This window comes from Paramormyrops kingsleyae, chromosome 2 (assembly GCF_048594095.1).
Source record: "Paramormyrops kingsleyae isolate MSU_618 chromosome 2, PKINGS_0.4, whole genome shotgun sequence".
NCBI classification, from domain to species: Eukaryota; Metazoa; Chordata; class Actinopteri; order Osteoglossiformes; family Mormyridae; genus Paramormyrops; species Paramormyrops kingsleyae.
The window spans coordinates 24,277,501-24,304,459 of record NC_132798.1 but is presented as its reverse complement, the minus strand read 5'-3'; the positions used below and the strand labels follow the sequence as shown (position 1 = coordinate 24,304,459).

General features: G+C 50.7%; 1 protein-coding gene across 2 annotated transcripts in view; it reads right to left on the bottom strand.

Annotated features, from left to right (window-relative positions):
- fbxl17 (F-box and leucine-rich repeat protein 17) overlaps positions 1-26,959 on the bottom strand; it is a 210,546-nt gene that overhangs the window by 152,897 nt on the left and 30,690 nt on the right. For both annotated transcript variants that reach the window (XM_023803000.2, XM_072708315.1), the window contains exon 6: positions 197-304. In XM_023803000.2, the coding sequence (XP_023658768.1) occupies positions 197-304 (108 nt within the window). The remainder of the gene's footprint in view (positions 1-196; positions 305-26,959) is intronic.

Below are 26,959 nucleotides of genomic sequence, written 5' to 3'. Positions count from 1 at the left end.
CTCTCACCTTCCCTCCTGCCAGGCAAATGCTGCCCCACCCACATCCCTATACACCAAGGCACAAGGCTCCCCCCACTCACCTACCATACACCCAGGTTAAAGGCTCCGCCCACGGCAGCATCCACACACCCAGCCTCAAAGCTCCGCCCTGCCACTGCTTCGCCCACCTCCACCCCCAGGCCTGCCCCTCACTCACCCTGGTAAGGTGGATGACGCCCAGAGAGGTGACCGAGCAGCCCATGAAGCCCACGAACTGCAGCTGCGGACAGTGCTCCGCGAAGGCCTGCACCGACTTGTCAGTCACCTGTGGGAAAGTGGGAAGAGGGGAGAGAGGGCACAGTTATTCCCCACGTGTGGCACACTGCATCCTCAGCACTGCTCCCTGCTCCAACCTCAGATTAAGTCGCCCTGCCGATAAACCGAAAGGCGAAGATAAGTAAAAATAGGATAAATAAGGTCTAACGGTGCAGGAACCTAGGACACAATAACCAAAGCTGTCTGACGGGGACTCAGAGAATCTTTCCAAAACGTCTAATGTTACGAGCACAGACACGAATGGGAGGAGAAGAAAAATACAAGCGGAATTAAAGTTTGGCCAACCCCCCCCATGCCAATGACAACACGCGGCAGCGCAGATATCAGGCCATGCGAGAAAGGCGGTCCTGTCTTTGTTATCGTTTGAATGAATAAAACATATAGCGCCTTAGGTAACTGCTGTGTGTTTTGCTACGAGCGGGCTGTCCGATGACCTTGGAGACGTGGATGTGCTTGATGCTTCTTTGAAGGTGGTTGGAGCTGTGGAGGTCAGGCTCCCGGTGTTTTTAATCAAACAGGCAGTACGCAGCAGCAATAAGGGGAACACCCGGGATGCAGGTGTGGGACGCACCCCAGAGCCTCATCCCCCAAGGCAGTAGGAGGATCCAAATTCCGAGCGGTCTGGAAACCTCCTCCCCAACCAATATGATCTGATCTTGGCCTCAGCGAGGTCTCTGTGGCGAGGCCCCCCAAATCCAGCATGCCCCGCAGGCCTCTCTGGGGAGCATGAGACCTTCATTACCAATCCGAAATCAATGCTCCATCACTCCGGAAGCGTCCGCCGGGGGAGCCCCAACCTCCCCCCACCTTTCCGGAGGGTCATCGCCCTACTCCCTGGCACCCTGCCCCCCACTCCCATAATGCACCAGGATGTTCTAATCAGCATAATACCTGTGTTTCCTGTTAACAATAATCAGTCTCACACAGACTAAAAGTACATAAAGCATATTTTAAAGAAGCAAATCATTAAAGAATTGGTCGGGGGGGGGGGGGGGGGGGAAGAAACTGATAAATGATTAAAGTATTAAAACTCTTCAAAATCAGCCTGTTTAGCATATGTAACACTGAAGCTCACCCCCCTGCCCAAGTCCTCCCATCGAAACATTGCCAATCTGCTGTCTGAATTCATTGCCGTCGCTTTCAAAACAAGCAAAGACCCACCCCTGCAAGCCAAGCAACCAGACGGGTCGTGTTGTTAATATTCCAATCACCAGGTTGTCAAAAGCAAGTGAGAGAGAGAGAGAGAGAGAGAGAGAGAGCACCTTTGTGGATCCCACGCATGCAGAATTAATCATTAAATTCAAAGACAGACAAATGCTGAGCAAAACAAAAACAGATAAAAAAAAAAAAAACAAAACAAAACAAAAAAATCTGTCTGGTGTTGTGGTACTCTATTATGAAACACAAAAGAGAAAAAAACAGATGAAAACACAAGGCGAATGTGGAGGCAGAGAGCCCAGCGAGTCCAGTCAGCTTCTGGAGAACAAGCAGCCAGCTGGACAGAAGAGGGACCCCCAGCGACGAGGAGGCGGTGAGCGCGAACACGGCCAGCACCAGCTCCAGCAGGAGGGGCTCATCCGCTAACACACCCCCACCCCAAGTGACTGCCACTAATTATGCTCCACAAGCACCATCGCCTTCTCGGGTGGGAAAAGGCGAAGGAGCAGAAAGAGCCCATCTGATTTCTTCACACTTTTTAGTAGGTGATGCAGAATAACTGTACTGTTAGGCAGATTAATGCTCCACGGCAGGCAAAGACAAAAACAGACACCCAGAGCGAACAGCCAACGTGAGCCACGCTGACGACACATGCTGAATCTTTAATAAGGTCAGAATGACAATATTCTCGCTGTTATTTAAAATTCTAAAAGCTATGAATGTCGATGTTTTACATATAAATAAATCAGGCGTTTCGTGTCGCAGTGACCTGGAGTACGGCACCGGGGGCAGCAGTGGGCATTCATACCCCGGCGGGGGGGGGGGGGGGGGGGAGAGCGCCCTCCTTGGCCCGGCCCTACATAACCCCCGCCGAGATCACATCAGCCGAAAGGGACAACTGCCAGACAGCCACTGTCATATTTCTCAGCTTCAATTTAAATATAAATTATACAAATTTAATATTTTAGATGCCACTTAGAATCTGCGTCGCACAAAAAGTTTGAGGTGCTCTTTCAAGGCTGTAACCGGAAATTAGGGATGTCAGCAAAGGGTTAATATAATTTATTATTATTTTTTTTTTAAAAACGTTTCACTTTTTTCATCTTTTACGCTGCAGTGGTCCGATACCAAAGTGAGCTCTGCCCTGCCTCTGCCACATGATACTTTCTGTTCTAAAGCCAATACTTACCGCGGCCCCCCCCCCAATCCCCATGACATGCACACACAGTCACCGTGACTGTAAGAAGGTGCTGTGTATCACCACATGCCACGCCAGCGGGGGCCTCTGAATGCCAAGCGGGGCCCGGCTGTCAATGAGGATCAGGATGGATAAGCTGGCGTCCCTCCCCATCGCACGCTTACGGCCCTGCAAGCGGATATAAGGCAGTTCGCTATGGTTGCGGCCGCGGTCACCCCCCAGTCCTTGGACCCTGAGTGTCCCTTGGTGACCTCCGGCCTCTAGGTGACCCAATCCCCATCACCCTCAGCGTCGTGGGAGAGAGATCATGTAATTAATCAGGGGCTATGTTCCACTGTGTAAATACGAGCAAAGAGGTGCCAAGCTGGGCGTCCCATCTGTCGAACAGACCCTCTCCCACAGCTTGATGGCACACGAGGAGTTAACTTCAACCCCAAGAACAGACCGCTGCCACCAATGCCGGGCAAGTCCCGCATACGTGTGCAGTTTGTGAACACACGGTCATGGCATGCTCGGCCGTAAACATGTCACGCGCTTCACTTCCTCACATACTCCCTCTGATATCTCCATACCCAAAGATCACGCTGGCTCCTAAGGCGGGGGGATCGGTCAGGGCCCACCTGGCCCACTGACACGCCGGCGGCCGCCAGCCACACCCAAGAGAGCTCTGCTCCTGCAGTTCAAGGCAGGCACATGGGCACACACACACAAACACACACACACACACACGTGCGTACGTGCGTGCACAAATGCACACGGACAAAAAAAAAAATCAAACTGCAATTAGAGGGAAAAGCAGGTCCTGCCAGCAGTTGCAAGGTCTGAAAATCGTTTGTTCTAATAAGGAGCAGCAGAAAGCGGAGGCCGGCCAGTGGGGACCCTCTCAAATCAACCCTCTCACCGCTTCAATTTTCTGACAGGACCCAAAATGGCTCTCAAGTGCAGCCCGGTAATTCAATTTGCAATAACCCCACGATGAAACGCTGCCTGCAAGACTAGCAATGATGTCGGGCTGGAGACAGGGCCCTTCTAGAACCTTCTGTCCTCGGAAAGCGGGGCCCGCTGCACGGCGCATGCTCCGCCTGGTATCGCTGGAAGACGACAAGCTCTCGCTTCCGAAATCGGGATTAAACCCAAAAAAACACCCTTGATTACCTTTCTGAACAGGAGAGACCGAAAGATTTCAACGGAACTACCACGACTTAAGGTGTGTGTGGTCACACCCAGCCACTGCTGGCCAGAAAGTGGGGGTGAGCAGACTGCGCCCCCATCTGCCAGCCCCCTGGCGCACCCCCCAAGCCCCCAAACCACATCCTAGGCTCCCAGAGACACCACAGCCGGCGCCCCGGCCCTGCCACATCCGTAAAGGGCCCCCACACAGACAGATACATCCCCAGGTTCTCACCTGTTTGTTTTATTGTACCCCCCCCTCCCAATTCTAAATAAAAGAATGCATACAATGTTAATTTAACATAATACCCTACAGGCTTCATATATTTATTTATGTTTTTTTAAGTAAACCTCTGGCATCATAAATCAATTTGCACAGCTGCAAAGTTTCCAAATATTTAACCAGGCGATGCGCTCACCCCGATTAGGAGGACGGAGGACACCGGGCCTGGAAGCCCGCCTCGTCCTGGGAAAGCGGTAAACACTGGCGGAGATGGACAGCCACAGCTGGAACGCCGCTTTATAAAGGCACATGGTTATCGTTTCGGCCGCATGTGGAGTCTCATCGCCAGGACACTGTGCTGTCGCACCCCTCCCATCTGCTCCGGCGTGTAGCTGCGTGTCCCCAAACAACACGCAGATCACGCCACTCCCCAAAGACCGAAGCTCTAACCCTCATTCTGCTATTACCCAAACCTGCATCCTGTATCACTAAAGGGGCGGGCAGTGAGTGGCATCCCAAGGTCACAGCGTCCCAACGGCATGCAGGACCACGTACGTGTAAATAAAATAAAGCAGAACCTGATTCCCGGGGCAGAAGCAGCCGATATTTCTGCCCTTGGCACATCGATAGCTGGGGGTCTCATTCACACCTAATACAGCATGATTGCAGGACCCGGGGCCAGTTCTGCTTCCCAGCCCTGGAGAAGGCCGGTTCTACCCCCCACCCCAACCCCCAATCCTGTTCAAAACTCAGGGACCCCCCCAAGCACCACACATGCACACAAGAATCAGAAATTCTGATGGACAGGGACCAAACTTTAGTGGCCTGTTTAAAGCAGGGGGGAGCCCTTCGGCAATGGGTAGTCAGGGGAGAGGGAGCCTGGAGCGGGGAAGGTGTGATCAGTCAGGCTGAAGGGGCCTCCAGCCGATCCAGGGAAGCACACCCTCCCCCTGGCAGAGGAAGCGAGGCGCTGCAGTTTGAACACGGTGACCTTTTCCGCATTTAACAGCGATTCACCGGGGCCACACTGACACACAGCTCGCAATAAAACCACTGAGGATTAACAAGGTTTTTTTTTAACCTGAGATAAAGCAATTAGCTTGTAATTATCAAGCTTTAGCACATATTGAAGGAGGAGAGGCTTCCTGAGCAAACTAACCAAGCGTGTCCTGCAGCCTGGGGTGGGGGTGACAGCAATGGGGGGGGGGGGCGGCAGAGGACAGAGAGAAAACACAGGGAGGTGATGGACAGAGGAGGGATGGTCAGGCAAAATGCAAACGGAGCCTAATCGGGGCCCCCAGGACACCGAGTGAGAAACGGAGGCCCTCAGTGGAGCCTAACCGGGGCCCCCAGGACACCGAGCGTGAAGCGGTGATGCCCGGGCCCCGGTATGGCCAATTAGGGTGCGGTGCGGTGACCGGGGTACCAAGCAGCAGGCCCCACCTCCCATCTGACGCAGCGCCCCCCCGCTTGTAGAGCCCTCCCGGGGCATCGGAGGAGGCGGGGGAAGGGAGCCCTGAGAGCAGCCGGCCAATGAGACAGCTGCCCATCCCTCGCCGGGCATTTATCTGCCGCCCGTAACGAGAGGAGATAACTGGCAGCCATTTCCAGAAAGTGTCAGCGCAGCAGGAATGCTGATCAGTCATTTTAATACCCCCTCCTCCCCCTCGCGTTACTCATGCATCGCAACCCCTTGGAGCAAAAGTTTCCAGATGAAAATAATAAATAAAGGCAGGGGGCATGTTTTTTTTTTGGGGGGGGGGGGGGGGGGGTGAAGGCATCCCTTGGAGGTGTGGGTTGTGGTCCAGCAGTCAGTTACTGCCCTGCCAATCGCACCCCTCCCCCTGGGGCCCAGCGAGTGCCGGGGGGGGGGGGGGGGGGGGAGTTCTCAAACCCACCTGACCGAGTACGGCCACTGCTCGGAAAATAATATTCATAATGCCAGACTTCTGATCAAACACGGGCCACCAGAATTGCCCATTAAAATTTATTGAGTATCTAAATTTATGAATTGGTTTTACTCCTTCACTGGGGGATGCGAGATATGGGGGGTGTCCTGTCCATAATGGTGGCAGGACATGCTAAAAATTCAGTCTCGCTTCGGTACACCGCGGGCAGACTCTGATCGGCGCGTCTTCCTCCGTCCGCCTTGTGGTTCACATGCCCTCCCTCACCACGGCACCCCCTGTAAATGAAGGGGATGTCGTCGCCACTTATCTACAATCGCGAGGGTAAATATTAGCAGGCGCCACGTCAACAGAAATGAACTGTACCCCCCAACCCAGCCCCCCCAATTTAATCCAGAATGGGAGACACCGTGACAGCCGACGGCCCCATAAATCACCATGAGGATGGCTGTGCCACTCGCTTTCGGAGGGGGGGCAGGAACGTCCCAGACACACACCGTAAGGAGGTTACAGGGTGATTCAGGCCTGCCCCCTCTGAGCAGGCCTGCCCCCTCTGAGCAGGCCTGCCCCTGCTGAGCTCCCAGACCCACAGCCCAAATCTACATTCTATAGGTCTGGCACAGGATCTTACTGTAATCTAACCGCCGCCTTCAATTTGCCATCTTTCTGATGTCACCAGCCCATCTGCCATCTTCTGCTCGGCCCAGTGTCAGAGGGGGAAAGGGCATTTCAGCTGGTCAGGCTGTCTAGGGGGGAGGGGGGTCCATTTGTCAATTGATCAAATAAATGACACACTGACGATAATAAACACACATGCCGGGAGGTGGGAGGGGTGTTCTTGTAAAAAGCACTGACCTTGTGCCAGTTCTCATCACAATTACTGCATTTTTTAAAGGCATACGGCCGACTCAGAAAATAAAACAAATTAATACTGTTTAATAAACAGCTTTCCGAATGTCAATACAGTGTAATAACAGCTGGCTTGTTTTTATTTCAGCAGAATAATTCGCAGCCCCACTTGACTGTGCCAGAGGAATACGCCACAACAGGACGCCTGCCCAAGCGGGGGACCCGTCTTCAGCTGGCAGGTGAGTAACAGCATCATTTATGGTGACAGACAGCGCCCACCGACCGTCCCCCGAAGGGCCACAAGACCAAGCAGGACCTGCCCATATGCTCAGGCCCAGTGTTACCCTCTGTGCTCCTGCCCCCCCCCCGGCCACATGGGCTCCACAGACACCCACCGAACACGTTTGTCTCCTTGCCACGCCCCCCGCCTCATTAACGAGGTTCCCTCACGGTGATCATTAAGACAGAAACACAAAGCCAACACCCGCCGACATCCACTGAACATACAGAGATCACCCCCCTCCTCCCTGAACGTCATGCCCCCTCCTCCCCGAACACCACATCCCCCTTGAACATCACACCTCCTCCTCCCTGAACGTTACGCTCCATCCTCCCCAAACGCCACATCCCACCCCCCCTCAAAACATCACACCTCCTCCTCCCTGAACGTCACACCCTCTTCTCCCTAATGGATTGGATGGGCCAAAGTAACTCCCCCTCCCCGACAATATAAAAAGTCTAATTTCATTGGAGGACAATCAAATAAAAAATTCAAGAGCGCACCAAAGAGAAATCGATAAAACAATTTCCCAGCCTCCTCTACTCAGATGACTGGCCCACGCCGCACCCTCTCTTCTACATTCTGAACACAGGCGGCAGCGGGTGCCCCTGCCTGCCTCCCCCCTCCCCATGAAACAGACGGCGGCTCTTAACAGGAGGACGTCGGTGGTTCCGTTTCAGCTCCAGGCAGGAAATTAAAGCCCCGCTCCAGCGGTGGCCTGATTCGGGCAGGATGTCTAGCGGACACGACTCGCGGACAGCGGGGCCATTCCGCCGAGCTCGGAACATGATTTTCCGGGTAATGGGCAGATTAGCGATGTCTGCCCCCCCCCCCCACCCCAAGCCCACCAACGCAGCGCTGCCAAGTAACAAGGACAACCGATGTCAATAATGGAATTTAGCAGAGCATCACCTGCTCCATGCTGCTCCCCATCTGATGCCGGGGGCTCGGGCAGATTGCTTATTAATTGTGAATATTGACTCCAGCCCTCGCGGGGTAAATTGCGGTGAGTGGTACGCAACGAGGAGGCCAGGAGGGGCCCCCGGCAGAAGAGAGGCACGGGCCCACCCCCGCCGCGGCCGCCGAACCGCAGGGGGCCCAGCCATCGAGGCACGTCAGCATCAGCGGGCGCCCGGGACCAATTGATGAAACTTTAAGAAACAGGAAGAGGTTGCAACTAAAAGATGCGCATAGATGGGCAATGTCTCCCTCGGGCACCCGGCACCCGGGCAGCAGCGCCGTCAATCCAGCCCCAGCCGTGACACCAAGCTGAAGCTCTTAATCAGCCTACAACGTGCGTCAAAAATTAGATGCCAACAGAAGAGGGGAGGGCGGGCGGGAGAGAGAGAGAAAGAGAGAGGAAGAGAAAGAGAGAGTAGTGTATTCTTCCTTCGAGGGACAAATTCCCAGCATGATGAAGGCTGTCGTGCGTGAGACAAAACCTCACTAATTACTCGACATTAAATAAGTGAAAATCACATGACAGGTTGAACAGTCCAATTTGTGTTGAGATTTTTTTGTGGAAATAATGAAAATGTGGCAGCGGTGCCTATAAATCACGGGCTAATTAAGAAGCGTTTATTAAGCAAGGCCGGCTGGAGGGATGGAGAGGGAGTGGCGCTGGGGCAGAGCCTCCGGCACCAGGGGTCCCGGAGTCGTCGGGCGGATGGATGGGGGGCCAAGGGGCTACGGGAAGCCAGCCTAACTGGGCGGGAGAAGGTACCGAGCTACGGTGACCAGTCTGGCCCCCGACAACAAGGGTGTGGCCCGATAACTGAGACAGTAACACATAGACAGGGCGGGATAAACCAGCTGTGCTCTAACAGCGACCGCGGAGGTCAGGGGGACGCTGGCCTTCGCCAAAACACGCAACAGAACCGGGTCCGAAGCCAGACGAGAACCGCCCCGACCCAGGACCACCGACGTCCCCCCCGCGCCCCCGGCAGATACAATGAGTCTTCACACTCAGCACTTCCTCCGAGTCTGTGAGCTGCCTGCACCACCTGTAATAACCATCCTGCACAGTTTTATTGCAGGTCTTTATTTCCTCCTCCTTCCCAACCCTGGGACGCTTAACTGCCAAAGGAGACTTTACAGCTGCAAGTGGGTCGTTCATGAGGCTTTTGCAAAACAAAGATCACAAAGGAAGAGCTAGGAAATCGTCTCCAAACCCCCCCCCCCCCCAATCCCAGTGCCGCTGTCCTCCTCCCTCATACACTGGTGACAGACCCCAGCTTCCACTGCATCAAGCAGCCACGCCCACCGTACAGCACCCTGGAACACGAGATCCGTGCCTCCCCAGCCCCGCCCTGGACGTGGCTTTGCCGGCACGTTTCCGAAGCAGGCAGCACTCCTCAAGAGACGCCGAGAACACATTCCCATCTCTGCATTCCACTGCGGAATACGCGCTTCCCTGTGACTGCGGGCATGAGCAGCTGTGAGGCAATCGAATAAGATTAATAACACTTATTTTAAATTCAATTACCCGGCTATTATCGGCCACGCTAAGCATCAAGCTTGGTCCACGAGGTGTTTCTGTTTATTCTCAAACATCTGAACAGAAACACCTCAACAGCTGCCAGACCCCCACCCCCCAATTGACTACCCATGATTCCTCAAAGCGCAACCGAGTGTTTTTATTTTTTTTTGGTTTAATCAAGATGTTGCCTTTAGTTCCCAAGGCTTTTGCTAAAAGGTCACTCTTGTTTGTCAAGAGCACAAAGTTTAAACACGACACACTGCATCAAACTCGCGTCACACAGGGACCCGCTGCTTAAATGACCATCTTTGAAGCTGGAGAGAGTGGCCAACAATTATTAATTACAAATACACACCAGCATGTTTTTCAGTTGAGTGTGTGAGTATATATTATATATAAGTATACACACAAACAGGCCTATGGATGATATATTTTGTTAAATGTATAGCTTTAAAATCTAATTATCTGAATAATAATTCAGAAGATGTATATAAAAATTAAAATCTCAGATAACCTGGGCAATGTCAGGCTTGACACAACATCATAACTGCACTCCTCATGTGAGGAACCTAAACATTTTACACAATTACAACTGCTGCAGAAAATTTACTTTCCCTGATTTATCACACCTTCTATCCAAAGGGTGGGGGGGGGGGGGCTCGGCAAGGTCAATACTGCCTGTTGCCCCCCACCATCTGTCAGTCAGCCAATCTATGACCCCACCTGTATTTACCCCCCTGTGTCTCTGCAGCTTTCTAAAGGCCATCGATCCCGTCTCTTAGCTGCTTATTCTTTCTACCTTTTGCAAATTCTTGTTGGGGTGGGTGGGAGATGCAAGCATCTCCTGGAAGCACTCATTTAAAATAAAACCAAAAAGGGGGTGTCCCCAACGGGGATCAATCCGGCATCCCTTCAACAAATGTGAAGTGGCGGAAGGGGACAGAGTAAGAGAAACACACAGCCCCACCCTCGCCGGCATGATGCGGCCTCGGTGGCCGCGCGGGGGCCGCCCAGCTCCACAAAAACCTCCACGGCCTCTAGCTGAGAAGATCGATCTGCCGTCTTGTCCTCGGTTCGCGCGCCATGCAAAACTGACGACTGTTCCGAAACAAAGACACCTAGAACACTCCTGTAAAGCGGCTGCCTGGCCTTTAAGACGACAACAATAATAATAAATAAGACACAAAACAGAAATAGCTCGTTCCAACTGCCCCCACCTCACACTCCCCACAGATCAATTCAATCTCAAAGAACGTATTACGGAAATCAAACTACTTTGTGCTTTTATCTTTCCGATACGCTTAAAAGCCTCTGTGACGGCACCGGGGAGAGGCACGCAGAGCGTTCCTACACCAATTAACGAGCAAAGTGTTACTTTAAACTACGTAATATAAATCATTTTAACAATACGGCCCGGCGGACGGCCCTGGCAGGCATCACGCTTAAATAGGAAGAGAAGTGATCTGCGCCTCGTCCGACTCTCAGCCGGAAACTGCGTCTGCGCTCAGGTTTCAAACATTCTCCTCTGCGCTCATTAGCCAGCCGATCGCACGCAGCCTGCATGCCCGACGCACCCCCTCACGCCGCTCCCTCTGAAGTTTACGGTGCAGCTCCATGTCTGCCGGAGTGCATGCGGCAAACGCCGGGACGAACACCGGGGGAATATTTACCACCTGTGAATCGTCTGCCTTTTTTAAAAAGGTGCGTGTCTTGTTGTCAGTGGAGTCTCATTAGCCCCCGTCCTGTCGCTACATGTAGGCAGTCGAGCTCTCGCAGCGCACAGGGGAAGGCAGGCAGCCCTTCCATGGGGGCGGTTAATCCCCGCCACAGTGTCAGAGCGTACCCATCCTCACCAGGGGCACTGGGCGGCAGGGGGCACCCACGAAGGAGGCGGCGGGAGGGTCAGGGAAATACCATCTGCTCGGCTGGTGCGGATGTGAGCGAGGGGAGGCAGAGGAGGAGAGATGGAGAGATGTAGAGGGAGAAGGGGAGAGGAACAGAAAGAGATCACTGCAGCCCTCCATAATCAGGTCGGGCTGAACCTATGGACTTCTGGATGAGACCAGCGCAATGGGGTTCCTGGTGTGAGCGGAGAGATTCCCACAAAAACAAAAATCAATCTGACAAATATACAGACAGACAGTCTCTCAAAAATGAGAGGAATTCCGCTCAGTCCCTATTCATCATATTGGTCTTATTCATCCTGATAATAACAGCAGCCGCTTTGCTGTTAATCCCAGATATTGGAAGTCACCAGGCAGCCCCTGGAACAGGCTCTGTTTTGTTGTCACGCCGCCTTAATGACAGAGCGACGGCGTCACCGCGCTCATGCCCCCAGCAACGGTGCTGGGCTCTGCAATTGCCCGTTCCCCCGCACCATTAGGCTGGGAATGTTCTCGAGACACAAAGACTTGTGGGAAGACAGAGAAAGCTGTGAAACCCATTCTGCTATGTCCCCCCCCCCCCCTCCAGCCCACCCCCCCCATAAGTGCATCTCCCACATCTCCAGTCACACAGGTTTTACTGGTACGCAGAACGAAACGAAACTATCAGCGTCATTACAATTACTACAAACTCCCATTAGTGAAACTTAGACCCACTACTTAAAAAAAAGAAAAAATAAAGTGCATTGTTTAATTACGCTAAAAGTAATAGGCAATTTAAACTTGCATGATGTTCATTTAAGCACCCTTTTCAAAGGTTAATATGTAACAATTATCCCATGATTATTGCTGTTCCCGCACCAGTAATAATCACAAGATACACTTTGGCTGCCGGCTTCCATGTAAACGGGACTTGCCAATCCGGCGTGAGGGAGTCTGTCTGGCTCCCGCTAGCCCAAGCGTCACCCATGCTTCTACTTCCTGCGACGGTGCACAGAGACAGAGAGGAGCTTCATGCTGGCTTGAGGCAGCAGCGCTGTAACCAGCCTGAGCAAATGCTCAGGCCCAGACCGCCAACCAGCCAGTGTACGAGTCGGTGCCAGCCGTTGCCTTTTTCAATTACGGCGGATTTAGAGGCTGCCGGCACGGGGGCCGGTTCATGAGGACGGGGGGCAAGCTGGTCTGCGGCACGCCAGCTTTCTCACAGCCAATGCTCCCCATTAAATGACTTCTGCATAGTTTCTAGAAGACTCGGGGCCACGGAGGGATGCTTCTTCATCCAGAGGAGCAGCTGAAGGAGGCAAATCGTGTCTGAGAACTGTGCACGGCGCAAGAAATTAATTAAACGGGTGTTTTAAATAACAGGAAGCTTTCCCTGTGGTTAAGAAGTGGCTGGTAACACCAAGCCTCTGAGTGGCGTGATGTCACATCCTGTGGGCCCGAGAGCAACCACGAGGGATTAAAAAAAATAAAAGGAAATTTAAAAAAAAAAAGACAAATAAAGAATCGGCACCCATCCACTCCAGTTCGCGCCAATACCTGTCACAGAATTTTCAACTGCCTGTCACGTCCCTCTCAGGTTGGTTGACTGCACAATTGCAGCCATCTGTGATGGAAAGAGAAACTTTCCAACGAAAACGTTTTGAGGAATCGGGGTCTGGTCAAGCGGCGGCAGAGTTTTAGAGCAGCACGCGCACTCAGCTGAGGAGTGAGACTGTATACGCAGAACAAAGACGCAGAACAAAGACGCAGAACAAAGATGCAGAACAAAGACGCAGAACAAAAACTGCAGGAAAACTCCGGCGAGAAGGGGCTCCTCACTTTTAATTTACACTTTTCACCAAGATTAACACACTGAAATAAAATCCATTTAATAACGAGACGGAAAGCGACACCCCCCTGCGCAGGTGAATGACCCAGTCCTCACGGGCGTTCTGCAGAGTGCAGCAGGAGGCAGCCGAATCTAGCCTCGGCGCATGGGGCAAGCCAAAAAATCCGGGGGCTCGCCTGTGGCAACAAAAGCCCTGCGCCCACACCTGACAGGGTGTCATGGCTGCAGCTGGGAGGACTCCGCGGGGCAGGTAGGGGGGTCACGTGCCCCGCTGCAGGGGGCAGGTCCGCGTCTGAAGGCGCTCCAGCGGCAGCCTGCCCAGGGGGTTCTGTGGCACGGGCCCCGGATGGCCAAACCTCTGCCTAGCGCCGCCGTTCTGGTGTTCACACAAACCTCTTTCACATGCAGAGTTACAGGGGAGGGGGGGAGGCAGGTAAATCAGTCATGCCTCTGCTTCCCAGAAGGAACCTTGAAAATGGAATAGAAGTCAGCCAAAATGTAGGTCAGGGTGAAGTTCTGCTCACCCAGAGTTCCAAAGCGGAGCAGCGGGATCTGCATGCATGCAACAACATGGGGGGACGACAAATTCCTACAAACACCTTCTGCTTCGACAGAGAATGACCTGTCTGTACCAGTCAGCAGAGCAAAGCTCATGGGGGGGGGGGGGGGGGGGGGCTATTAACAGCAGGCTCACAAACAAAAAGGCAAACAATTAAATCTGAATAAATGATTGCTAAGCATAAAGTCCTTCAGAGCTGAGGAGTCCTAATTAAAGGTTTTCACAGGCAGCCTGGGGGTCACTGTTAAACACTCATTTACTGCCACGTTACTCCTGCCACTTTTGTTCCAGCGTAGCAAAGCAGTAGCCTTGCACTGAAAAACTCTAGTGGTCCACAAGGACTGATATTTATAGGGGCTACGAAGGCTAGTAGCTGCATGGCACCAGAGCATCCTGTAGGACAGGAACCTGTAGGCCGAGTCCCGGACCTGGAAGCTAAGAGTCTATGCTAGATTACATGAGTTACAGATGAAAAGTAAAGAAAAGAAATTATTTCCGCGACTGTGACACAGGGCACACACTTAGAGACACCAGTGCCGGGCTTTGTAAAAGATCCTGAGGCGAGCGCTGAAGATTGCCAGTAACAGCCCCCATGTGCTGCAGCAGCCAGCTGCTGGGGGGGGGGGGGGGGGGGCACCAGAGCCTTCTCTGAATGTTCCAGCCGACCTAAACGCTCCAGAAGAACAGGAGGGTAGAATCGGAACGGTCCTGCAAAGATCACCACACTCTCTACTGCCGCCGATAATCCTTTATATGTATCTTTTTTCATCAGAGACGCTGCTGTGACCTGTTCTATAAAGAAGAAGTAAAATAGTGTCGCTTTAAGTAAAAGCACCCTGGCGCTTTCATAGAGGCTGTCCTTCGGCGTTCCGGCCCCGCCCACAGCGACCTCGCCTGCATTTCCACAGCTGGATGCGAGCGCTATAGGAAGGCCAGAGGCGCACGGCATGCTGCACACCCCACAGCATCTCAGCTTAACATTGCTTCAAAGGGCATTTCAGCCCAAACCTCTTAAAGATCATCGCAGGAGAGGAACACAGAACACAGGCAGCTGCGACTCACGCGTGTCTCACACAAACCCACGTTTCGTAAACAGGACCGGCACCCACCGGCAGAGCAGAGAAGATTCTGTGGTGAAATGGATTCAAGGCAGGATAAAGAATTTTTAAAAAAATACTGTGCACCATGCAGAACCGCATTAGGGCACCAAATAAAAATACATCCATTAGAAAGGAGTTCTGTCTGTCTGGGTTGTCATGGCAATGCACTCCCAGCTACCGGTTCGCCGGATTGAAGGAGGGGGTGCCTGTCGGCAGGGAGCCCCACCCAGCCCACACAGCGGCGGCACCTTTCATGGGCACAAAAGCCTGACAGGCCAGGAGGATGTGCTCCCAAAAAGGGCATCCAACCGTCCCAGGGCACAAACTAGTTTGTTCTTTCTTCCTACTTCAAACTTGCTGTTCCCTCACCGCCGCTGCATTCAGTGGGTATAATCTTTACAGCAGCCCTCTGCATTTTTTTCTTGACTCTTTTTATTTATTTTTCATAGTGTGAGGCGAGAGGGTAGACACACGGCTGGAAGTGGAAATCAGACCCACAATGCATTCCGGCACGCCGCTATCGCTCGACTTTGAATCCAAAGCCAAAAAAGGAAAACGTATGTGGTGAGAGGAGGGGCCTTGCATACCGCCACTTCATCACAATCGTCTGCTTAGCCGACACAGAATGTCCATTTAGTCTCACTCGAGAGCGCCCCATACTGCCTGACAACTGAGGCGACCGGGAGGGTCCACCGCTAATACCGCAGGATGCAGCCGTGATCTTTGCGGTGAGCACGGTGACCTCCGACCATGCGTCGCTGTGACACCGGGCCACCACAGGCCCCAGCTCAGCTGGACATCAGGGTGGCTACACACCGAGGCCGCAGATACACGCCGAGGCCGAGGACACACACCGAGGCCGCAGATACACGGCGAGGCCGAGGACACACGCCGAGGCCGCGGACACACGCCGAGGCCGCGGACACACACCGAGGCCGAGGACACACGCTGAGGCCGAAGACACACGCCGAGGCCGCGGATACACACCGAGGCCGAGGACACACAGATAAACAACACAGAGACACCAGCATACAACACAGAGACACCAGAACCTCAACAACTGCACACAGGGGACCTTTTCCAGGACACTTTTGCTTGAATTTATTATTATTACTATCTTAAAATAAATTAAGTTTCAAAATATATTTCCCGAGATGACAAATGTGTAATAATTCTTAAGTGGTTTTGAGCAACATCTCGCAAGAACAACCTCACTCCATCTTGCGCTCTAGACGGACTGCGTTCCTCCAGGAACTGACCTGCATTCTCTCTCTCAATGGAGAGAAGGCAGGGGGGCGCTGAGGATAATGTGAACGATTCATTTCAGAATCTTTGAATTATGCAAGAAATTAAAAGAACCTTTGAAATATAACTAAGAGGGAGAGTTCTGCTTATTTAAAATATCCAAAACATTTTGAGATTTTATAAATCCTTCAGCCAAAAATCATTAATAAAAAATATTTTAAGAAACAAAACCAGAAATAAAGCACAAGCACAGAACCAGCCTCTGAATTTCAGAAAACAAAATATTAAAACACTGAATTGCACTTTTTTTCTCTTGAAACCAAAACTGATCGGTTCAAGAAATCCTCACACCTAATTTATACAACGTTTCTGAATGGAGGCGTCGCTGCTTCCGACATCTAAAAATCCGAAATCTGCAGCCATCTGCGGGAGAATTCCTACAAGGAGAAATTCCTCCCAATCCGAAAAAGGTCGGCCTCACTCTGGGCGGCTCCGACAGCAAGATAAATGTCTAATTCTGATGAATGAACCAAACAGTCATGCTGGACGAAAATATGTTTTAAAAATGCTGTCTGCCAATCCTCTGGATAAATATTCAATATCATTCTATTGACCATGGCGGCAATAATTTGTCATATATACATTTTTTTCAATTATTATTATTATTCTCCCATCAGCTCAAATCCCATAGAAATTCCAAGAATTTCTTGGAATTCCCAATTCCAAGAAATTCCAAAATTACCGTATGTACAGTGTTTTTATTTTATCGATACAGCAATTTTGCAAGGATGAAGTGAGAGAGGAAATGGGCACCTTTCAGCTGGAAAGGAACATAAAATGAAGGAGCCTTTGGTGCTGGTGAGCTCTGGAACCCCCCCCAGGACGGGGAAGCCATCTTCCGGGGCTCCCAAGCTTCGCTTATTTGCAGCACATCATTACTGGAGCAGGCAGCGCAGGCTTTGATAGGGTCCTGCACAGGCTTTGATGGGGTCCTGCACAGGCTTTGATGGGGTCCTGCACAGGCTTTGATGGGGTCCTGCACAGGCTTTGATGGGGTCCTGCACAGGCTATGATGTCTGATCCCACACAAAAAAACTGGGATTGCGTTCTTTGCTCCTAGCATAAAATCTGTTATGTATTTTTAAACACCTGAAGGACACATACGTTATTTTATAGCAAATATGCATATTTTTTTCTAAAAATCAGGCTCATAAATAAAAAACACAACGAAAAAATTTAATTTAAACAAAAGGAAAACAGGCATTAGGTTGGCTGCTGTGATAAATGGATTGTACTAAAACGAAGTAAATATTAAAGCAAAACACTATAACCATAAAATATACAAGGCTGAGGACCAAAGACTCAAAACAGTTAAACTTATAATATCCACTCACTCTTCTAGGTTGATTAAAATAAAAGAATGCACAATAATTGCAATATGATTACTCACGGCAGGTCCTGTTTATCAATCAGTGTAAAGAGCAGTTATTTTTGCAATTCTGCTATCAAAATAAGCAATAAGATGCACAGGATGCAGCAAGCGCAACGGTAACCAAAGAGCCACATCGCTTGCAACAACAGCGGATCGGGCCATGCGATTCTGACATCACCGAGCTCAGGCTGAATGCGGTGCCCCACGGGGTCCGGCGATGCCACCACAACAACCAGACAGACTCCACACCGATTGGGGGCTTATATACACAAAAAGCCTTAGGCCTAGCCTGGCAGAACTGCCCAGACATGGGATCTTCAGGGCAAAAAGCATGTCAATGGGTAACACACAAAAGTGTAAACATGCATTTCAAAAGCATGATGTACAGGCTGCTGTGTCGTGGCCACGTGTGGATGGTGAATGTGCCCCCCCCCCGCCCAAGTGGCAAAGCGAAGAGAAAGGCGGAAGTGGCCAAAGAAACCCCCAGCCGCTCACGTTCCGAAAGTATGGAAAGCAGGTCGCAGGAGAACAACATTTCGCATTTCGGCTTCCTTTTTCGGTGCCACATTACTATGCAGGTCTGAAGAGTCTCGCTCACTTAAAAGCTTCTCTTGCTTAGGGAATTGAGGAAGAGAGGGAGGGAGGAAAGGAGGGAAAAAAATGAAATTAAAGGAGAGTGGTAACCATGGGCTACGTGCTGGGGCCGTGAGCGCGGGCATCGCGGAGAGGGAGTCTTGGAGCAGGCCGAGGCGAGGCGAGGCGAGGCAGCAGCATTAATCACAACACTTAGGACAAAAAGGCATATTAAGGCGCGTTGCCCAGGAGACGCCGAGACACGGCACGGGGGACGGGGGACACGGCTAATTCCTGCCCATTTCAAGCAATTTGAAACACGCTCTCCACGATTGGCCGCCCCGCCTCCGCCCTCACCTCAGCGCTCTGAAAGCCAGCAAAGGCTAATAGAGCCTTTCGCCGAAGAGATGGCGGGGGGCCTTTTAGTGCACTTTTAAAAGTTACCCGCGTCCCTCTGCGACCCCCACCCCAGTGCAACTACTCTGTCACCTAGACGACTGCAGCCGCCAAAGCGTGAGGACTCCCTGTACGATGAGGACCCCCCCCCCCACGCAGTTCAAGACTCGGCCAGCAGATGGCGCCCGGTCAAGGTCTCAGCGGGGTTAGACGCCCTAGTCGATCACGGGCCCAATTACAACAGAGACGGGCCTCCAAAGCGGGGGACAGCACGGCTCTCCCCCCCCCTCCCTCCACCCTAGGATGGGAGGTGAGGCCCCTGCACCGGCTGCTGGGCTGCATCCGTAACGAGGAGGCCAACGCTGACGCAGCAAGGCCTGGCGGCCATGACAGAATTTCTGGCAGGCCGGATTTCGGCGATCGGCATCCGCCATAGTTCAGAGGGGGTTCAGGGGGGAGGCACAAAACCAAAAAATAATCCAGAAGTCACTAGACAAAATCCAGGACTCATGGAAAAAATAGCCACACAAAGTGCAGGGGCTCATTGGGCACGTTGGGATACCGGTTTATAGCATTTATGAATGTGCGTGTGTGTGTGCGCGTGTGTGTGTGCGTGTGCGTGTGCGTGTGTGCGAGCGGGTTTACCTATCCTTATGGGGACACAATGTCCCCATAATGTGATAAACATCCGTTTCCTGGTCCCCATAAGGTAAAACTATTTTATAAAAATCGGTGACTGCTATGAAAAAACTAAAAATGCAAAAACTCTTGTATTTTGTTAGGTTACTTATGGTTATGGTTAGGGCAGGGTGGGGGTTAAGGTAGTCATAGTTAGCGTTACCTTTTTTCCCATTGAAATGAATGAGCGGTCCCCATAAGGATATGTTTACCCTACATGTGCGTGTGTGCGTGTGTGTGTGTGTGTGTGTGTGAAAACTAGCGCTGACCCCTGACACAGCACTAGACACACAGAGCAGATGTGCCGACTCAGTGCGCGTCTCTCTCTCCCAGCGGGCAGCCTGGTCCCTGAGAAGCAGGTTGTAAAATGCAACATGAAAGACAAAAAAAAATAAAAATCAGGCACGAGAAGGAAGAATACAGCACAGGGAGGTGGTGGGGGGGGCGGCAGGTCTAATCGATGTGCTCAGCATCGGAGCATAACCCCTGTAATGGCTCCATTAAAAATTGAGGCCGCGGAGCTGAAAGCACAGCTGCAGGCTGTTGCATTAATTTTTTAATGCCAAATGAGCAGAAGCTAAGCTTCAAGGGAAGGATTATCTTCCTCCGTCGGGGCCCCATATGCGGGGGGGGGGGGGACAGGGGACAGCATGCCACCTCGCCAATGCAAGCCGGTGCTCATGTGTCACATGTGCCGTAGTGTGTGTGAGTGTGTGGGGAAGTACAGGTCCCCCTAAACGTGACTAAATGGGGGGGGGGGGGGGGGGGGACAAATGCACCTATGAACTGGAGGGGCCCCATAGCAACAGGCATGTAAACACTCTTTGTGTATTATCACAGCAGACACTGGTTTCCCCCCCCCCCCCGCCAAAGCCACATCTCTGTGGCACTGTGCATTGCACCCCCCCCCCCCCCCCCGACAAACTGCAGCTGTGGTGGGGGGGGGGGGGGTTAATAATAAACTCCGGGGCCTCCCTCCCTCCAGAGCACGCTAGGTGGCACCGTGATTCCCGCAGCACGTGCATGACCACGGCACCAAGACAGGAGACAAACATGCCCCCCATTCCCTCCAGATAAAGGACCAGTGATGCTTCACTGCCCGAGAAGCCTGTGGAAAAGGTAGGGAGGAGCCCCCCCCCCCCCCCGACAGCTGCAGCCCGGGTGCCGCTCCCGTTAAAGCCACACCGTCAGATTTTTTATTTTATTTTTATTTTTTTTATTTTACGAGAAATGGGAATTCAAGGAATAAAAAAATAAAAAATAAATAAAGTACATAAATAAATGTAAAAATGCCGATGGGTTTGGGCCCCTGTTCTCTGGCCATAACAAAGTCAGACCAATCAATAGAGCTGTGTGACAGCAAAGGGCAGATCCATCCACTGTCAGTCAGCCGAGAGTCCCTGGAAAATAAGGTAGGTGCACAGAGGCCCCCCCCCACGAGCTCTCGTCAAGGAGGCCAGGAAAAGCACAGGCTTCGTGAATAAGGGGGTACCGTTTACTTTAAAAACAAATAACTAGAATGAAATTCTAATCCACAGAGGTCATCCTCATCAACATCTGTAAGCTGATGCAGTGCCTGCGATTTACAAAGAGTGAGCTTGGTCAGTACTGTTTGCCGAAAAAGCGCAGGCCAGGGAGGGGAGCCGGGGATACTGGCCGAATTAAATATGACCGAATTAAAGGGAGAGGAAACAGGAGCCAATAAAAGAGAGAGAGAGAGAGAGAGCGGAGGGGCCCGGTCAGTATTACTGGTTTTATTCCCTGTGCTAACTTGCATAAAATCAATTACTTTGGGGTAGATTTGAGGAGGGAAGGAGGGAGGAAGGATATAAGGCTGAGTTTGAAGGCAGTTATCAGGGGACGTGATTATAAACTTCATTGTGTCAGGACAGAATTTTGCTCATAACGCTCGTTTTTTTAATTTTTTTTTATAAAAAGTTAAATGTCACCCATTTGCATACTCCCCCCTGTAACTGGCAGGGGGAGGAGAGGGGGCTCCTCTCTCGCTCAGAGTGGAACCACGGAAACAGGGAGGCGGCCGGCATCACCACCGCGGCCATGAAGGGGCCCCTCAGGACCATAACGGCAGAGAGGTGTGGAGATGCCGGGCGCCGTGTCCGCTTCCCCGTCTCACCTGCTTCCCTTCTGCCTAACCCAGCCCCAAGCCGAATGCACGCCATCAGATAGACAAGGCGGCTCCTCCAGCTTATTCCATCTGCTGCTAACCGTTACGGCCTCCTACCAGAGGGCCGGGGCCGCCTGCCGACACAGCCTGCCCTGACAAAACAAGAATTATTAATAAAATATATACATCTTTAAAAGCGGCCTAACCTCTAAGTGCTATACTTCAGCAACAGCGAGAGCCTCAAAGCCGGGTACCTAGGAGAGATCAAAAAATCAGGGAACCTATCAGGCAAAGGGCCTCGGGTCCATGGTAGCACAGCTACGGCATGCAGAAGGCTGAATAATTAATAGGTATCAAGCGCTCTAGCTGCGCGCGGCTGCTGTGGAAAGCTAATGCGGAGAGCAGCACAGAAGGGCAGGATTTACACAGAAGACAAAAGCCAAAAATTCCTACACAGCTGTACTGTTCCATCAGAGTGGAAAGGGCATTTTTTTCTTTTGCATTTACAAAACGTTACAATAAACACAGTGTGGCCACACTTCCCCCCCCCCCCTATGTATTTCTTCTGTAATATCAGCTGTCGAGAATATTCACAGTAAAATAAAACCTGCCTTGCCCACAATACCATGTGACACTGCATGACATACTGTATTCCGCTCAGCAGCCGGAGGATTACCCTCGGCGAGGACGGCGGAACGCTACCCAAAGCATCCCGCTGTTTAGGCACAGATCATCCTTTGGGGGAAAATGCTTTATATAGGGGAAACATAAAACGCATTTAAGAAATATAACAAGGAATTATGTATGCAGTGCGGCGACAGAATTCGCAATGCCGGGATCAGCGCCAAAAAGATCATGTTTAGCACTTTAATACAATGCAGCGTGCTCTGTTAAGGGCAAAAAGCAGCTAAGGTCTTCAAGAACCAGGGTGTCCAACCATTCACAGAGTAGAGGGTAATCTCTCTGGACCCTCCCCCCCTCACCAGGCAGTCACTGGGCTAAGGTTGGCAGGAGCTGCATTTTCGAAAGACACACTGATAAGACAACAAAAAAGTGGCCTGTTACAGAGCAGGATAAACCAGAAATAGCTGCCCCACACAAATGTTGTTGTTTTGACTCCGAGTCTCTAAAGCTTTAGAAAAACTAACCAAAACTGCTTCTCGGAGCCATGTGGGTGAAGGCTGACAGGTTTTGGCTGGTTTTACAGCAAGGGGAATACCGACGTCCCCTCAATCGTCAATCCTCCATCCCCACAGCTCTTCGGCTTCCCGCGGCCGCCTCTCTGCCAAGATGCAGTTTTTTGTACAGAAACACTCCATTTCATGGGCGTTATTTTGGGCTGCCGTGCCTCCGTTCATGCCACCCCCCCCCCCACCCTGCGTTCACACCGAGCCGGGCAAATTAATCAATGCAGCAGTCTATTCCGCTCTCATCCATCCCCTCGCGCTGTCAATTGCTCCCCCTGAACCGGGAACAATAGTGTTATTCATCCCTCTCTAAGTTACATTTTCGATTATGGCGCGGATGGCGATGATTAAGCGGAGCGCGCAGAAAGGTATGGATTTAAGCTTGCCACATGAACGATCCGGCTTTCCATCCGCATACCCCAGGCCCGGCGTCTGAAAGACACCTCGGTGTGTTTCGATATGAGTTTGCGTGCTGAAATACACCTTCAATGCAGCGGGGATTAGAAGGTACGGCAGAGCCTTTTGGCGAAATGCAAGGCAACGTCCAGCTTCAGCACAGTAGTGTTTACACCTCTGCTTACCCAGAACGATCTGGGGCTAAACTTCTCATACATTTCAAGTTAACATTAAAAGACACGTCATGGTGAATTTGCCCAGAAACTATATGTACTGCACACACTTTTATATACATATTTCATATACATATATGTGCATGTGTGTGTGTATACACACTTTATACTTACAGGCATATATATATATTTGTGTGTGTGTGATATTTTTTGATTATATAAGCAGAGACTGAACTCACTACAAAGAATTCCTTCAAAGTGTGCAGTTACTCAGAAGCACATCGTTTAGCTACACTAATGTAACCAAAGAAACTTGAATAATAGGAAAGTGGGACAGAGAAAAGCTTACAGAATGGAGAGCAGTGGAGGCCTTCACTCCGGAGATGTTACATTCATTCAGGCCTCGTAAGTAACATTGCTAATGTGCAATTCAAAGCATTTCTATGTGTAAAAGTATGTATTATAAACAATAATATATCAAGGCAGATTTCAAAGGTCTCATTCAAAATTCAGAAGGAAAAACTGTGATGTTTATCCTCAGACAGAACGGGGAGCCTTCAGAGGAGTTAATTTCCATGTTCGTTTGCCAATAATTCAGTCAAAAGTTCATTCAAAATATAACAAAAGGTTGTGTGCACAATGTAGATTACAGGGACTAAAATGCCAACAATACACTTACTTTGACTTTCAAATCTTAAAAACCATTAACCAACAGTGAGAGCAAAATATCTATACGTGAATAACAGAGAACTCTTGTTAGAACAAAATATCTCACACAATTACAAACACACACAGACACATACAGACACCAGAGAGTGAATTCTATAATTCTATATCTGCTGTTTTTTGGCAGTATTCTCTCTTTATGATTACTGATGTCGTTGATATAACAGTGCCTAGCCTCTTTTAGATGCTCTTACAAACTAACGCATTTCCATCACACGCACATGCTTTCAAATAACGCAGCCCAGTTCCCCCAGCTCAGTCCACAGAGTGCTTTCTATTTCAGCGGAGGGAAAAAAAATTAGAAAAAAATTAAATTGCCTGCTTTCTACTGGCAATTACCGTTAGGAAGCTTGTTTCCTGAGGAATCTGCTTAATTTGATGGGTTTAAACATAAAACAAAACAGTCGGGCAGTCTATTTCCTTAAAAATAACAGGAAAAACCACCGGTCCTAAGGACAGAGAAAAGCGTGTGTTTTAATGTAGCTCTCCTATGCCACAGAACAAGGATGCAAAAATGAAGTAGATTAGAAAGGGATGAGGAGGGACTGTACGCAAAAGACAACAAAAAAAAACTCCACTGAACGATCCAAACATTTAACCTTTTCCAAATTTTCAATAGCAAAATTGAGACATTTACTCCCAATGGACCTGCATTAGTAGTGTGTCACAAAAATTATTTAAAAAAATAATTTCTTACTGAAGAATGAAAGTGAAAGATTTTAAAATTGATTTTGTTTTCTGGCATAGAACAGCACTCTCTTTTGACAAAATGAATGGCTGAGGGAGAGAAAGCGGCATTGATGTCCTGCTATTTATGTATTTGTTTCTGAGCCACTTCAAATGTTTCTCTGAATTTCCCCTCCATCCAATACACTGCGAGCATCAACAGCCCTATGACAGGCCCCTGTGCTGTCGCAAGGATACATCAAACTCAAAAAGACTTCAGTGTTATTTAACACAATAAACTGAAACTTTTTAAAAACATAGCATAAAAGGAAAGGTACAGAGAGAGAAAAGACCCCCAGCCACCTACACCATTAGGTAGACACCAGGTTCCAGGTTCCAGGTTCCACCCCCCCCCCCCCCCCCCGCCACCCTACACACACACACACACACACACACACACACGGCCCAACTCCAACAAGACCAGCATGTCCAATGACAGCCTAACCCTCTAATCAGAAGGCAAGGGAGGTACCTCAGAGAAGGGCGGGGTTAAATCATGACACAAGATGGCGGCCTCCTCCACAAACCATCACACTAGGCTCAGCCAGACTGCCGGGATTCTCGTGGAGACGGTAAAGGCTTCCAGTGGAGCGTCTCCTGCACAGGGCTCCGTATGGCAGCCCCGGTGGAAGGCTGACAGCCAGAAGCCCATGTAAAAGCTGACCAGAGCCAACAGAGGGAGCTAGAGGGCCACCTCTCCCTAAAACACCAAGACAAAGAAGTCCCCCCCCCCCCCACTACACACCACCCCGGTTCCACAATTACCACAGCATCACAGAAACCAAGTAACTTCCCTCTCTCCATTCAGTCCATCACCTGCCTTTTTTTTTCGCATCCCTAATGAGGCCAGACGTCTGGTTCCCTGCTCACGTTTAGGTCAGAGGTGCATGTTTGGATTTTTGAGCCCACAGTATTCCTATATCCACCGCAGACCGTCTTCAGTTCCCTTCTCCTTACTAAAACAACATTCCGACATTTTCTCACACGTCTGAACATTGTTCAATGTCCAAAGTTTCACACCTTTATAGTAAAAAAAAAAAAACATAGCCCTTAATTTCAATAATGCTTCAGCCAACAGCACATGCCCAGCTGTGGGAGTTACAGCAACCAGAGACTGCAGCGGGCCGCTCGACCCAGCCGGGCCCGGCAAGTGCAAGGGGCCGCAATATCTGGAAGAATCTCTACAAAAACCACTCTCCTACGTAAATCATTTTTATGGTTACATCACCAACAAGTCAGCGTGGGTTTTCCATAGAAGTGGTGAAGCACAATCTAGTGATTTTTGAAATAAACAGCCTTTGCCTGGGCTGTAGTTGCATGCTGTAGCTGCATGTTGTCGTTTCTTCCCTAAATGCGCACGCAGATGTTTGCTGAGCATGAGGAGATTTCAGCCCAGGCCTGTAGGGAAACTTTGGAATATCAGTTAGTTTCGTGGTGGAACAAGACCCCAAGGATCCAGCGCCGACCCGGCGGATCGAGGGTCGACATCAAGCGGCATGCGGGTGAACAGATGGGGAGCATCATCAAAACACACTCTCTCCAGGTGGGGGGGGGGATGGTTACCTTACAGTTAATAGCAATATGTGCATGAAATGGTATAAACCTGCAAACTCATCGTGAGCCAAATCCCGCCATCCCATAATATGCTGGACATGCAGTCACCTTTGCAGTGAATTACTGTACCACCCCAACTCTTTGCATACCTCCAAAATATATATATATTTTAATTATATTGCAAACAAATTATCTGTTAGGCATTGGTCTGAAGTCTTTGTCATCTGTGTGATTAAGATAAAAATTAAAAATGGCAACGTCATTCATATAAGAGTCAGACACACAGACAGGAGCAGCCAGCCCTGCAAAAGGGGAAACTGCAGCTGCTATTCTGACCAAGCACACTTGGAAGTTTACTGCGGCGTTTTCTCAGCCCAGGGCATGCAGAAAAGCAAGCAGCCTTCACACTCCTCCTCTTATTTACGGAAAGAAACATGGCAGTGTGAGGAGGTGGTGCGCTCCTTCACTGGCCCACCGGCCTGCCCGCCTGTCAGCCACAACATCAGAACCCACAAAGCGCTGTCAGCAGCAGCCATGATAAACCAAGAAACAGGCAGGAATAAATGAATGGCTAATGCAATAAAACCTCTCCCATTTGGTGTGGGAGTACACCAGACCACTCCTGTCCTGTCAGGCCCCGTTCATTACCGCCGAGCGGGGCGCCAACTTCGGAGGGAGAGGCGGAGGTACGGTGGGAGTGGGAGGGAAAGAAAGGATGGGGAAGGATAAAGGGGACAGGGGAAAGAGAGAAGAGGATACAGAGGGAGATGGGGAAAGAGGGAAGAGAGGGGGAAAG